This window comes from Misgurnus anguillicaudatus, chromosome 16, assembly GCF_027580225.2.
Source record: "Misgurnus anguillicaudatus chromosome 16, ASM2758022v2, whole genome shotgun sequence".
In the NCBI taxonomy this organism is placed as follows: domain Eukaryota; kingdom Metazoa; phylum Chordata; class Actinopteri; order Cypriniformes; family Cobitidae; genus Misgurnus; species Misgurnus anguillicaudatus.
The window spans coordinates 3,920,851-3,934,950 of record NC_073352.2 but is presented as its reverse complement, the minus strand read 5'-3'; the positions used below and the strand labels follow the sequence as shown (position 1 = coordinate 3,934,950).

Here is a 14,100-nt window from a genome sequence, read left to right as displayed (position 1 = left end):
GGTAAGTAAGACTTCTGTCTTATGTTGGAAATAGGCGCGTGTATATTATATAAATGACATGAACATGTAGTGAATCATAAGTTAAAACAGTGTTGTATAGTGTTGCATGACTCGTACTCGCTCCTCCCGTGTTATAACTCCTCCTTCTTCATTTTTTCGTACGTTATCGGAAAGATTCGGTAAAGCTAATCTTTCTTTTATAAATCTGATTAAACTAAAGACTCTTCTGAGATATAAAGGATGTCATACTACTCTATAGGTACTCCAGATTAATATCAGAAATGCAGAAACAGCGTGTGTTACGTGAGCTTTAATGAAAATGACCATTTATGTTTTTTAAATTTAAATGATTAATTGTCAGTCAGAGTGTGTAATGCTGCATGATTGCACTGGTGGATTATGCCAATGACTTGCATTTATTGGCGGAGTGCATACCATCTTGAGAACAAACAATCCGATCCCAGTCTCATTATTATGCAGAAACTTATTTTTAGTAGGGATTCTATGCATACTTTTATAAATGAGGCCCCAGATGAATAGAAAACACTAAATTGTCTAGATGTATGAATGAGAGTGTAATGCTTTTTTAGCTGTTTGTGTATTAGCCCAGTATTGAATTGACCACCTGTCTAGAAAGTTATACCTTCCAGACATCTACTTTAATACAACTGTATTAATGCATTATTAAAAAGTATGACTGGGCATTTATTTAAACCCTAAATAATTATTCATCACCTAATTTCATATAATGTCTTCCTGCTTTATATGTTGGTGACTGGATGGCAAAAAATAAATATGCAATATGTGATAAATATGAAATTTATTTAGGTTGCAACCATACATTGATTAACAACAACTAGCACAGGTTTCATCAGATCGATAGATACAGTAACTACATAAATATAGCTTTCATTAATTTTTACAACCTTATGTCATAGCACCTTAAAAAATCTCTTAAACATGAGAAAACCCTGAAAACAAAGAAAGACAGCAGGGAGGTAAAACAGACTGAAAGTTATGTACATCATTTTGGGAGATATATATAGAAATTAATGGAGCTCGACTAGAACCTTTTTTTAATAAATATTTAAATTTAGTAAAAAGTTCAAGATTCATGTTGATTCATGTTTTTTTTGTCATTCATGACAAAATAAAAGCACCGTGTGGTTTACTGCAGCTGTTTTAGCAGTGGTCTGCAGTCATCTAAATGTTCCAGATCTTCTACGGATTTAATCAGGTTCTCAACCACTTCAGGAACCAAAACTGTGCCTGCATTGTGACGGAACTTCTTGTGAAGGCTTTCATCACTGAGCGGGTTCCTCCAGTGTCCGTAGAAAGTGTCGCAGCGCCCTTGTAGAACATCTCCACTTGCCAAGGTCACCTCCACCTCACCGTACATCACATTGAAATTGGCTGGGTTGTCGTGGGGATGCTCCAAGCGGACAAGGGACAGGAGCGCTTGGAGTTCGGGCCGTCGGATGGCTTCCGGGTGAAAGGACTGGACCGTCACTTCGCCATCCAACAAGGCGGTGCAGGCATTGAACTGGAAGGAGTGACGAGCCTGATGCTCTGACTCTGGGAATGGGCGATTGATGTACTTGGAGACCGGCACCCTCAGCAGAATATCTTGCACCAGGCTTGGAGAAACACTGCCCCCTCTGAGGCCGACCAGGGTCTTGTGCACGATGGCGGCAGCGTCGGCGATCCAGTGCATTCCAAGGTGGGCGGGGAAACGCTTGAAAGCAATGTCTTGTCTTTCTATAAGGAAGCTGTGCTCTTTGTCATCAGGGGAGCTGATGTGGTGTGGGGCGTAGTCTTCATAAAATGCACTGAAGCCAGCTACCCCAGGTACCGCATCCAAAACCAGGGGACTTGCTTCCAGGCCCCGAGATGCCAGCAGGGCTGCCTCAAGACCAAGACGGGCTGCATTACCGATGTGAAGTGGTTTGGACTGTGTTGCAGCATTAGCCATTGGTGCCCCTGCTAGTGATGCAGCGATGGCCAACGCATTGCTGGATTGATTGCGATCCAAACAGAGAAGACGGGCGCAAGCGGCAGCACTTCCCAGAGTGCCCACAACACTGGGTGGGTGAAACCTTATGGGTCAAGTGAAAAAACAACATTATTGTTAGAACTTTGAAAAGTAAACTTTTCAAGTAAACACCGCATCACATCAATCTTTCTAAAGAAAAGTTATCAAGTTGGTTGCTTGTGCATTGCTGTGTGGTATACCACCAAGTTTTTTTGGGCTATATTGGTCCTCATATACAGTGGCAAAAAAAAGTATGTGAACCTTTTGGAATTTCATAGTTTTCTAAATAAATTTGTCATAAAATATAATCTGATCTTCATCTAATCAAGGGTATTGACAAACATAATGCGTCTAAAAATAATAACACTAAAAATTCGGATCTTTCATGTCTTTATTGAGAACAACCAAAAAACCTCATAGTGCTTATAAAAAGAGTATGTGAACCCTTGAGTTAATGACCTCAAAAAAGCTTATTGAGTCAGATTTTAGCACACCTGCAGTCTCATTAAGATAATATGTTTGGAGGTGTGGACTACAGTTATTTTAACTGATAAAAATCCTCAAACTTTTGTAGTTTGATCTGCACAAGAAGATCACGCTTATGTGAGCCATGCCTCACCAAAAAGAGCTTTCAGAGGAGCTACCATCAAGAATTGTTGGAACTTGCTATCATCTCTGTTCATGAGTCTACAATACGTAAAACACTACACAAGCAGAGTGTCCAAAGCAGGACACCACGAAGAAAGCCACTCCTCACTAAAAAGAACACTGAAAAGTTTGCAAAAGAACGCAATGACAATCCAGCGGTACTGACAAATTATTTTTATAGACTAAAGAAACTAAAATGTAACTATTTGGAAAAACGCACAGTGATACATCTGGTGTAGAAAGAGCACGGCATATCATCATGAAAACATCATCACAACTGTAAAATATGTTGAAGGAAACATCATGAAATTCCTCCTCAATGATGTGCAGGTCTGATCCACAGCTACAGGAAGTGCCTATTTGAGGTTATTGGTGCCAAGAGGGGTTAACCAGTCTAAGGGTTCACATAAGGTGTTTTTATGACATTTTATGACAAATGTATTCAGAAAACCATTAAATTCCAAAAGGTTCACAAACTTTTTCTTGCCAATGTATGGTGTAAATCATCTACCATGTAATCCATGTAATCCCTAAACCACTGCATGAGCTGTACGAATCATATTTTCATAGAGATTATTTTTAGAACCCAGGCGTTATTCAGGCCACTCAGGAAATAACACATTAAATACTCTATTAACTCTATTTGTGGAGCAGTTGCACTGCGTGAACTCTGGCTTTCTTTCATACTAAATCTGTTATGTCCCAACACTCCCAAGCTGTGTACATGAGCTCATAAAATGCTCATATTGTTTTACAGTCTGCTCTTAAAACATTTGCTGTATATATTGCTGTGGATCATTTCGGTTTGGAATGGGACTGAGTGGCGTTCTCTAACCTCTTAGGGATGTTGTGAGCATCATTGGAGAATCCCATCAGTCGTCCCTGTATTTCAATGCCCACGTTGAAGGCGGTGAGAAAGTCAAGTCCACTCGGTTTGCTGTGGCTGGGTAGCATGTCACTTATAGCCAGAATGGCAGGCAGTACTGCTCCAGAGGGATGGGTCGCGGGGTGCCAAGTGTCATCAAAGTCCATTGAGTGAGCCTGTGGAAAAACAATTACATTACACACGTTGAACATACTCATATCTACCGCACAGAGCCTTTTTAGAGGTTTGTAAACATTTTCTTAAGACTATTAATCATAACATAGCAGAGGGAAAGAAACAACCTGACCATGACCACAGTTAGTATGAGCAAGACCTAAAAATATGACATCTGTCTAGTTTCAAAATGACAAATATAAACTCTAAAATGTGTAATATTTCTAGTAAAAGCAGACGCTCCTAAAACAACACAGACAGGATATTTCTTTAGTTCATGAAAGTTCAACATTGCCGAGGTTTCGTGACGTGTTTATAGAAATGCTTTGTTTTTCACACTATAACATTTGTCTGGTTAGGTTCCAAAATCAATGACAAGATTATGATTTATGGTGCATTGCACTTTAAGCAATAGTAAAGTATGTTGATACTTACAGCCACTCCATTGACAAACGCTGCAAGGGTTGGAGACAACTTCGCACCTTGGCGCCCATAGACAAAGCTGATGTCATCGGGAGCATACATTTGCTTTTGGGAAAAGATCAGCAAATAGTTAGTGGATTTAACGCATTCACACAAATCAAAAACAACACTCCAACATTCACGGCTTGAAGTAAACAGTATGTAAGCAAAGAGTAAAATACTTCCACTGTCAACATGGAAACACCTGTCTTAACTTGAAAACTGAGACAGTAAACAGACATGTTCAGCTATGAGCAGGGAGGAAATTAATGTCTAGGGACGCTGGAATGAATACATCTACTTATAATTCTACTAAAAATAATGTCGGTAACAAACAACATTCATTAATATGATGTTAAAAACAAGTTATTTTGCACTTTAGAGGTGCACAGGCACTTATTTATACGTCACTGAAGGTTTGCCACCTAACCATCCCATTAGGATGATTTGTTTTCAAATACTGATGTTTTAGATGCAACAAAAACATATAACTAGATTTTCTAGAGATAATGAGAGTGATTTATTGGCCTTGTATTCAACACCACTAATTGAATTGTAAAGCATATAGGTACAAGAACTTCCTCCTGCCACCGTGTCTTACCTTGCAATGCTGCAGGGCAAGTTCAAACACTTCAGTGGTGCTACCCAGAAGGCCAACACCAATGCTGTCCAACACCATGCGTTTGCTGCGATGCAGTACGGTTGGAGAAAGATGCCGCGGCTGTACGCTCTGAATGAACCGGCCAAAACTACTGGTCACTGTTTCCTCATGGACAGGATGCTCTGCAACTATAAACAGACATGAGACTCTTCAGATCAATGCTTATCTACATATCAAGCCCAAAGTAAAACCCTACACTTGGGTTTTCGGTAGCACTATATAATAATGTTCAGTTGTAAATCATTTCTAAGTTATAAGTTAATAATAAACTAATCTTTTACGAAACATCACTAAATAAGTGATTAATAGGTAATACGCTAACATTTTATTAATCGAGTGAACAACAACGATACTGTATATATGATTTACAGCTGAGCATTATTATAAAGTGTTACAGATTTTTTGTTGTTCCTGCCAGTTGTCTGTCATGAGTTAATAAACATCAGGAGATAAGGGTGTGTGTTGTGACTAGTAAAGCTTGCTCACCCTCTAGTGCAGATTTATGGAGTCCTCGAGCGGTAGAGATAACAGACAGGTATCTCGCAGATCTCTGTGTGAAAAAAAAACTTCTGCTTAAGTCAATAATACTTATAAGTAAGTACTTATTATACTTATAAGTATACTTATACTTTAGTATAGCTTACATTAACTTTAAATATAATAAAACGATGCCTAGAATATAAGTGTATAAATAGATGCTACACTTTCTGCTGCTTTAATTTTTTGTATGTTAATCAACTCAAATTTACATGTCATTTCAACTTAATATTATTTATCTTGAGTTGTAAAGTTATAAATAAAGTTATAACAACTCATCTTTACTCAAGATAAATATAAGTAAGTTAAAATGACTTGTAAATCTGAGTTGATTAAATTAAACAATTTAAGGCAGCACAGATTTTTTTACAGTGTACTTTAAATAAATCAATCTTGAATAGTATAGAAACATTACATGATTGTTTTAAAAGTTTTTAATTTAACTTTATGATAATTTAATGTTTTTTAACTTTTTAACATTTTCCTCAATAATGGAGGTAAAAAAATGTGTTAAAATGTTTAATATTCACATTTAAAACCTTTCAAGCTATTTAAATGCAATATATCATGAGTTCATCATGAGTGACTTAACTATTTTACAGTGTATAATTTACAATAAAACATTAATAATACTAAAAAAGAGCTTAAAATTGTCATTTTTAATGTTTATATGTCCCATCAGCTCTTATTCTTAAATAATCTACAATTTTCAGGCGCAAGGGCTTATGTATATTTCTCTCAGCATTATGTATCGATCATTTAAAAGTAATTGCACTTGATTTTTTAAGTTTATAGATTTTGTATGTTTATAAGTTAAATGAACTAAGATTGTTAAGTTTATAAAAAGCTAAATTTTAAGTAAGGTTTAGTCATGATTACTTGATTGTTTAAGCATAGAAAAACATTAGGGCTCACTACTTTCTTATTATTTTTTAATGTAAAACAAGCAAATATAATCTAGAAATAGCACTGACTGTGACCAAACATAAGATCATTAATCTTTTCTACCTGCAAAGTTGAAAGCATGTTGTCGATTTGTTGGGTTATGAAGATGTCTTATATCTTTCTGGTTGATTTAAAGATGAAGTAGAGGTCGTCTTGTCTTCTCTATCTCTGATGGAATGCAGATGTTAGGATAGATCGAGGATGCTGAAGTGCTGCTGTCTCCACATCTCTTATTTATATGGTACTGGACCACTGAAGACTGTGATACACCCACTAAACAGCCAGAACTGGAACTTCCAAGGTATTGATATTTTTAGTTCCATAGGTGGGATTTCAGAGCAGGAAACAAATGTTGTTGTCAAACAAGGGTCAATGATGTCATCATTGATGAGAGAGGGGTTGGTTTCATCACGGAAGCTCCTCCCATTGAAGACCATTATAAATCTTTCTTTAAACTTCCAACATTCATCACAAGCATCTCAATACTTCAATCCACATCTGGGACCATAACTAGGTAGGTTGCTTCTTTCTAGTCTATATATTGGGATAAACATAGTCTAAAATGTAAAAAGTATAATGTATGTACTGTATACAAATTAACATCAATGATAATATTAAGTTAATATACATCAAAGACCTGATAATAACCTCAGACTTACTGTAAGTTTGTCCTGAAGTCATGTCCAATTTTGACTTGTGTCTTCTTGTTGTTTGAAATAACCCATTGTCTGCAATTATCCTTGTACTGGTCAGTTTATTGTAAGTGGAGCTAAGATTCACATTTGAGTTTGAATGCATCTGTTATGTAAGAAAGCTTTTGGTTTCTACTCAGCTTGCTCTTGAGCAAAACACCTGTGTCACTAGTAGTGGGAGGTTATGAATACTCCAATGAATGAGCTGTTTATTGCACCCAAGAGATGTGTGCTCAGAGAAAAGAGTGACAAAGAATGTGAAATGACATTTGTTCATGAGGAATATATCCTTTCATCTTAAGATCTTAGAGCAAAATGCTTTGACAAAGTAAGAAGTTTATTTGATAAATGTTTGATAAAATAAACTAAAACACGAAGTACAGAAATGTTAGTTTTATTAATCAATTTGATCAACTTTAAAAAAAAGTGGAATTACATAAATTATTTCATAGTTCATTTAAGGCAAACTGTGCCTTAGTGAATGATGATTGACATTATTTTGATACTTGAAATGCTAAAGTGCTTCATCACATATCTCTTCCCTTTCATTGTTATTGTGTTTGTGTAGCCTACTGAATCCTATCAGGAAGCTGCGGTTAAAGTAAAAGAGCTCATGGCATCAGCAGGTGGATTTCCAGCAAGCTTTTATAGTGAGCCAGGTGTGCTTGGGCTCTTAGCCAATGGCATCAGTGCTTTCCTCGTCCTACTGCAGAACTTTCACGGAGCCCGGACTGGCATTCCTGCCGAGGGAGTGGAAAACATATTAGCAGGTCTCTTTGTTCACTCAATATGTAAATTAATTCCTAAACAACATTTACCGTAATAAGTCAAGTGCTAAGTTAATATCACATTTTCTTTGTGTATTTCACCTTATGCCCTGGACCTGTACCTCATGTACCCCTTTTTGGATCTTTGTTTATTTGCGCAGGTGTTCATCTCATTCTGATTGGTGGAGTGTGTCAGCTTGTGGCAGGCTTGCTGTCTTTCCGGAAATATGACCACCTTAGCGGCACATCATTTGTGGGATATGCAGCGCTTTGGGCGAGTTATGGGGGCACAAGAATTTTTCTGGGAGCCAACCAACCAGGTCCAAACTCTTTCAATGAGTCAGCAATAACAAATAGCTCATTCCTAGATCTGTCCATTAACTCTATTGTCAACAATACCTCTGATGCAATGTACATCAAAGAGTCTGCCATAGCTGGGCTGGTACCTTACATATTTCTATCGTTTCTGCTGGCCTTCTGTTCAGCAACGGTAAACTACATCATGCCCTTTGTGTTCGGGGCTATTACTCTCACACTGATATTTGAGGCTGTGGGTCTGGTGGCAGGATGGGCTCTTGTGGTCTCAGGAGTTCTGGAGCTCCTCATCCTACTATTTGCCATATATGGCTCATCAGCACTGCTAATAAAGGGAATAACCCAGCGCTATGTGCTGAAAGGTTTTGGGAATCCTCTTTTCAATGTATTGCTCCTCGGAACCACCAATGCTGGCAGCTCCCAAAGCTTGGGCCAAGAAAATAAGAAAAACACCAAATATGCTGAACCCATGGCATTGGGGTTCTTCTGTGACACTGTCTCACCGTTTATCTTTGCTTTCTATGCCTTTGGCTACTTTCCGTCAATTGCGGTAGCTGCTATTTGGATATCCATAAACTCCGCTGCCCAACTTCTGTCTAGCTATTACGCCTATCTGCGTCAAGACTGCTACCATGCTACCAAGTTTGGCTTGCACTGTACGTTTTGGCTGGTGAAGACCTGGGAAGAGTATGTGGTATCTGCAGCAATTGGTAAGACTGAAGCTGGAGAAGTTAGGCATGCCATGGTCGGCAACTGGTTCTTCCTGTCCGCTGGCTTGGTTTTCTGCATCGTGAGTCTAAACAAAGACTCGCTCGAGCTGGTTCACAATTTATTTTTCATCCTGGTGACCATATCAACCATCTCTCAGATTCCCATTGAGAGGTACTACATTTTTTTCGGAGTGACTTGCTCCATCTTCACTGTCCTTTCCCTGTATGGCACCTTTGCACGGCTCATCAACACCATCGCCGAAAAGACTTTGATTCCAGTCGGACCCCAGCCTGTCTCCACTGAATCTCTGAAGAGATGTCTCAGCCATCTCAAGAGATCCAAACTGGATCAGTCTGAAGATAAAGGTTCACAGCTCCCTGATGCTTTATTCTATCTCACCAATGGGGTGGCCGCTCTCTCAGCAATTCATGGCAGTAAGCTCGGCCTGGCATTCTTCGACCTGACTGTTCCCTGGGTGCTCATCCCAGGAGCCATTATCCAGGCCTACGTCAGTCGGCTGCAAGTACAAGGTGGCCGGAGATTCGGCTCTATCATTCCATCCTTTTTCGCAGCTATTTGGGCTGCTTGGAGCTGGTTTCGGTTTGCAGGTATGACACTGCAATATTTCGTATACAAATTAATATTTGTTTAAATTCATTTTTTGGAAGGATTATGTGACATTTCAGGTCAAATATGATGTTATATTTTTTTCTTTCAGGTCATAGTTTGCAAATGTCCACAGAGTCAGCGAATGGCTTTGCAGCTGGGGCAATAGCATTCCTGGTCATTAATGCTTTCTTGATTCTAGTTGGTAGGTCATATTTTCTAATATTTACCATAAGCACCTAGTACATCACAAGTGTCCACTTGTAGTTTAATAAAGTATCATTTTTTTGCAGCTGCCTATGGCAATATTGTCCTGTTGGCATTGACCACAGTTATGGAGGTCATCGTTGTTTGTTTTTTACTCTTTGCGTATGGAAAGCTGCCCTATCAGCTGGAAGGTACATCATAGACTATATTATCATGTGCATCTGGTTTCAACATACATTGTAAAAATCACTCTGATTTTTTGAAACTCTTTTTAGTTGCCATGCTAGCAATTTTCGCTATCATTTGCATGTATGGGATGCTAGCGTCGCTTGTGAACGGTAGCTTCTCCGAGACCCTGATACCAGTTGGACCCTCTCTTATTAAGGTATAAGACTAAATAAGATGTTTACGAAGTTTCATTATGACACACATTCACAGTTACACAAAGAAAATTTGTTTTTTCTTAAAGGACAAAAGGAAGAAGGAACCTGTGAGCACACATCCATGTTTTATAGCAGATTCCCGGGGAACCAGTGGACTCCTCCAGATTGCCAAATTGCTGGAGAGCAATAGTGTGTGTGGTATCCCTACAGACACTGTTTATGCCCTGGCTGCTTCATGCAAAAACCCAAGTGCAATTGAGAAGATCTACCGTATAAAAGTAATGCTTATATGCTTATAAAAATAAATGCGTAATCTACTATGCGTCTGCTGACCCACAAACTTTCCTTTCTGGTAGGATCGTCCTGCAGAGAAGCCCATTTGTATTTGTATCTCGAGTGTGGAGCAGCTTGTGACAGCAAAACCTCCGTTCAGCCCTCTGCTGTGGGAGTTTATGAAAAACGTCTACCCCGGAGGCATTAGTTGCATTGTTCCGAAGGGGGAATGGCTCCTTAAGCTTGGTAATGTTTTTAGCCGATACAAATATATGTCTAAAAGCATTTGTGTGTTTTTTTAAAGTCATCCTCACTGTTTCTTTCTATATCAGGTGTGGGCCCAGCATACGACTTTGTTGGCACTAAAGAAAGCATTATGATTCGAGTTCCTGACCACACAGTTACTGCTCACCTGTGTGAATACACCGGCCCACTGGCCATTACATCAGCCAATCCCAGTGGAGAAACTGACAGTGTTCATCATGACATGGTCATAAGGTAAGTTCTTAAATGTGTCATTAGTCATAATCCAGGCTGCTATGTGCTACCATCAACAATGAAGAAAATCATTGATCTACAGTATTTGCCTATTTTGGAAGGTTTGGTCAAAGGTTTTGTTTATTTGGATGTATGACCTGCTTAATATTTTACATAAAAGCAACGATTAATTTGCAATAAAGGTTTGGATAATTGAAGCCTTCTTTTTTTTTGTTCTGAAACAGCCGTCTTGGCCACAAGATTGATGGAGTCCTGTGTGATGGCCAATCTAATGAGGTGGTGGCTTCAACCGTAGTAAACTGCCTGAAAATTGATGAAGGTAAATTCCCAATGAATTTTTATTTATTAATCTTTATACCATTATATATAACATACATGTTTTTCCAGGAACTATCAGCATTCTGCGTGAAGGTTGTGTGCCTGCACTGAAGGTCAGGCAGATATTTGAACGGGTCAAAAACAATATGCTGTAAGATGATGACTTCCCAAAATCTACTTCTAAGGATGTTTTTATCTGCGCATTTACATGAAGAGAAATGCTGAACCATTGTAAATAAACTGTAAACTAAAACTGTAAAGAAGTCAACTTGTATCGCACTTTAATGCCTATTTTCAATGCAGCAATGTTAAGCAAGAAGTGAGAATTGAAGTAGTTACATACAGTAATTTACATGAAGAGAAATTCTGAACCATTGTAAATAAACTGTAAACTAAAACTGTAAAGAAGTCAACTTGTATCGCACTTTAATGCCTATTTTCAACGCAGCAATGTTAAGCAAGAAGTGAGAATTGAAGTAGTTACATACAGTAATTTACATGAAGAGAAATGCTGAACCATTGTAAATAAACTGTAAACTAAAACTGTAAAGAAGTCAACTTGTATCGCACTTTAATGCCTATTTTCAATGCAGCAATGTTAAGCAAGAAGTGAGAATTGAAGTAGTTACATACAGTAATTTACATGAAGAGAAATGCTGAACCATTGTAAATAAACTGTAAACTAAAACTGTAAAGAAGTCAACTTGAATCGCACTTTAATGCCTATTTTCAATGCAGCAATGTTAAACAAGAAGTGAGAATTGAAGTAGTTACATACAGTAAGTTGTTGTAAACTGTACAACACTGTGCTTGTACTGTACTTTTAATTTCTTTTGTATGTTTGCCAGAAGCGAAAATGTTCTCTTTAACTTATTCATATTTATGCATTCTTTCATGTTTATGTTCTTGTTGCTGAAGAATAAATCATTTATTAATAATAATAATAATAATAGTTTTATGAAACCATATACTTGCATAAGTATATTGTTCACAAATAAACTGTTCATCCAAAATGATTTTAATTGCATACTAAATAAAATATTGTAACACAAAGATTTGTTTTGTCATGAACGTGATCGATCTCTGAAGTTATTTTTTACAATTAGTTATATGAATTTCACTTTTTCTGTCCTCAGAAACAATTTAATTAAAAACTATCAGTCATTAAACGGGCAGTACCTGATGTTTCAAATCAGTGAAGCATTAGATGTTTTCATGCACATTATAACCCAATATTCACTCACTGAATGTTTAGCATTTTTACAGCTATCATTCATTTTAATCAAAAACTTTTATTTATCAGTTAGTATTAGTTGGTTAAGTAAAACATATATTCATATTTCATTTGATTTCATTTATTATACAGGAAAGATTAAAAAGTAACATCAAGATACAATTTAAACGGGCCTGACTGGTTTCCAGCAGGTTCCTGTTCTGCAGAACATAAAACAGAACTCATAACATATAAAAACACACTTTCAAACTAAAAAACATCAATACAGTCAATACAGACAACTAGGACAATTTAGAAAGGATCAGTGAGTACAAGTGTAACTGTTCAGTAAAAACATTTTGTATGCTTTTTTGAAACATGTCATAGATGGTTGTTTTTTTATGTTATATGGAATATCATTCCAAATTTGGTGTATCTATAAAAGAAAGATTTCTGACCATAATTGTTTTTATACGAAGGGACTGGTATAAGTGCCTGTGATACTGACCTAGTGAGATGTACTGGTCTAAAATTGTCTGATGGATGAATTGCAACCAATATTGGTGTAGTAGCATTTTAAATTTGAAAATAAAATGTAGCAGCGTGCGAGACCATTTTGGAATATTACTGTGGATTTTAAAAGCACGTTTATATAATCGTGCTATTGGTTCAGTAATTTATCTAGTGGTAAGAGACCAGATTGGAAGGCAGTAGGACATTGTTGATAACACAATTGCATGTAGGTAAATTTCAGAAACAGAAGAGGAAAGATTTGATCTAATCTTGTTATAGACAAAAAGTTTCAGATTCATTTTTTTTGTTAAATCAGAAATGTGATCCCGTAAGATGTGTATCAAGTAACACGCCAAGATATTTATAGGTCTTTGTCAGTATCTTTATTTGCAAAAGTAATAGGGTTAGCATAAAAAATACTTTTTCTAGGTGAGTGAAAATACATGCATTAATTTTTTTTACATTGATGGTCAGATGATTCTTATTTAACCAATCAAGTAAGGGTCCAAGAATACTGCCTTGAGGAACACCTGTATCACAGGCTAAAGATTGAGATATTACATGGTTAATTTTAACAGATTGCGACCTGTTTCTCAAAAAAGAAAAAAGCATTTCTATCACAGATGAGGACAAATTAAATGAGTACAGTTTATTTAACAAAATCGGATGATTCACTGTGTCGAAGGCTTTACGAAATTCAATAAAAACAGCTCCAGTTATGTGACCTTTATTAAGTGTAAAGAGTAGTAATGCCGACATAGTAGATCGCTTTACACGGAAACCATTAGTGTATGGTACCAAAATATCGCAAGAATGTTTAGAATCCAGGTTATATGCCTAGGAATTACATTTAGTCAAGTTGTATGGGCAATCTGCCAAAATGGCGTTCAGAATGAAAAAAAACCTTAAACTTAAAAACTTTGTTAACGTGACGGAACACACACGAAAAGATACATTAAAGGGACACAAGGCAGCATTTTTATGTTAATAAATCATCTTCGTAAGTTGGTATATGGTTAAATGACTCATTACCGGACAAATGAAGTCTCTCTGGCCCGCCCCTACCGTCTGTAGGAAGAATACCCCACTTGCAACTTCGCTGTATCCGACCCGGTGTCCTTCAGTCTCACAAAGTCTCAGATATCGCGAGAAGCAGTATCACTTTACAGCAAACAACACAGAGGCAGGCGAGCTAAACACGGCTAGCGATTGTTGCAAATGGCAGAGCCGGGGAAGAAGCATCGGAACCCCTTGACGGAAGGGAAACATAACTGGATTGG

At 37.4% G+C, this 14,100-nt stretch overlaps 2 protein-coding genes across 2 annotated transcripts; one reads left to right on the top strand and one right to left on the bottom strand.

Annotated features, from left to right (window-relative positions):
* Positions 1-803: 803 nt before the first annotated feature.
* On the bottom strand, positions 804-6,529 carry irg1l (immunoresponsive gene 1, like). Its single transcript, XM_055178721.2, has 6 exons — positions 6,388-6,529; positions 5,329-5,392; positions 4,783-4,970; positions 4,155-4,247; positions 3,516-3,721; positions 804-2,096 (listed from the first exon to the last, which is right to left on the bottom strand). Exons 1-6 carry the CDS (start codon positions 6,403-6,405, stop codon positions 1,169-1,171), a joined length of 1,497 nt encoding a protein of 498 aa, XP_055034696.1. The 5' UTR covers positions 6,406-6,529; the 3' UTR covers positions 804-1,168.
* A 169-nt stretch (positions 6,530-6,698) lies between these two features.
* On the top strand, positions 6,699-12,128 carry LOC129422679 (uncharacterized). The gene is made up of 11 exons (XM_055178723.2): positions 6,699-6,838; positions 7,585-7,786; positions 7,945-9,417; positions 9,528-9,620; positions 9,709-9,813; positions 9,898-10,007; positions 10,092-10,283; positions 10,362-10,524; positions 10,611-10,776; positions 11,001-11,095; positions 11,164-12,128. Exons 2-11 carry the CDS (start codon positions 7,630-7,632, stop codon positions 11,247-11,249), a joined length of 2,640 nt encoding a protein of 879 aa, XP_055034698.2. The 5' UTR covers positions 6,699-6,838; positions 7,585-7,629; the 3' UTR covers positions 11,250-12,128.
* The last annotated feature ends 1,972 nt before the right edge of the window (positions 12,129-14,100 follow it).

What these genes read in the sequence shown, in the direction of transcription:
- irg1l (XM_055178721.2), bottom strand. An exon ending in CGTTTGTCAATGGAGTGGCT is followed by an intron (nt 3,722 to 4,154) that starts GTAAGTATCAAC and finishes GTTTTTCCACAG; the next exon opens with GCTCACTCAATGGACTTTGA. An exon ending in GCTCACAACATCCCTAAGAG is followed by an intron (nt 2,097 to 3,515) that starts GTTAGAGAACGC and finishes TTGACCCATAAG; the next exon opens with GTTTCACCCACCCAGTGTTG.
- LOC129422679 (XM_055178723.2), top strand. Translation starts at nt 7,630, where the DNA reads ATGGCATCAGCAGGTGGATTTCCAGCAAGCTTTTATAGTGAGCCAGGT. An exon ending in GCTGCCCTATCAGCTGGAAG is followed by an intron (nt 9,814 to 9,897) that starts GTACATCATAGA and finishes AACTCTTTTTAG; the next exon opens with TTGCCATGCTAGCAATTTTC. An exon ending in TTGGACCCTCTCTTATTAAG is followed by an intron (nt 10,008 to 10,091) that starts GTATAAGACTAA and finishes TTTTTCTTAAAG; the next exon opens with GACAAAAGGAAGAAGGAACC.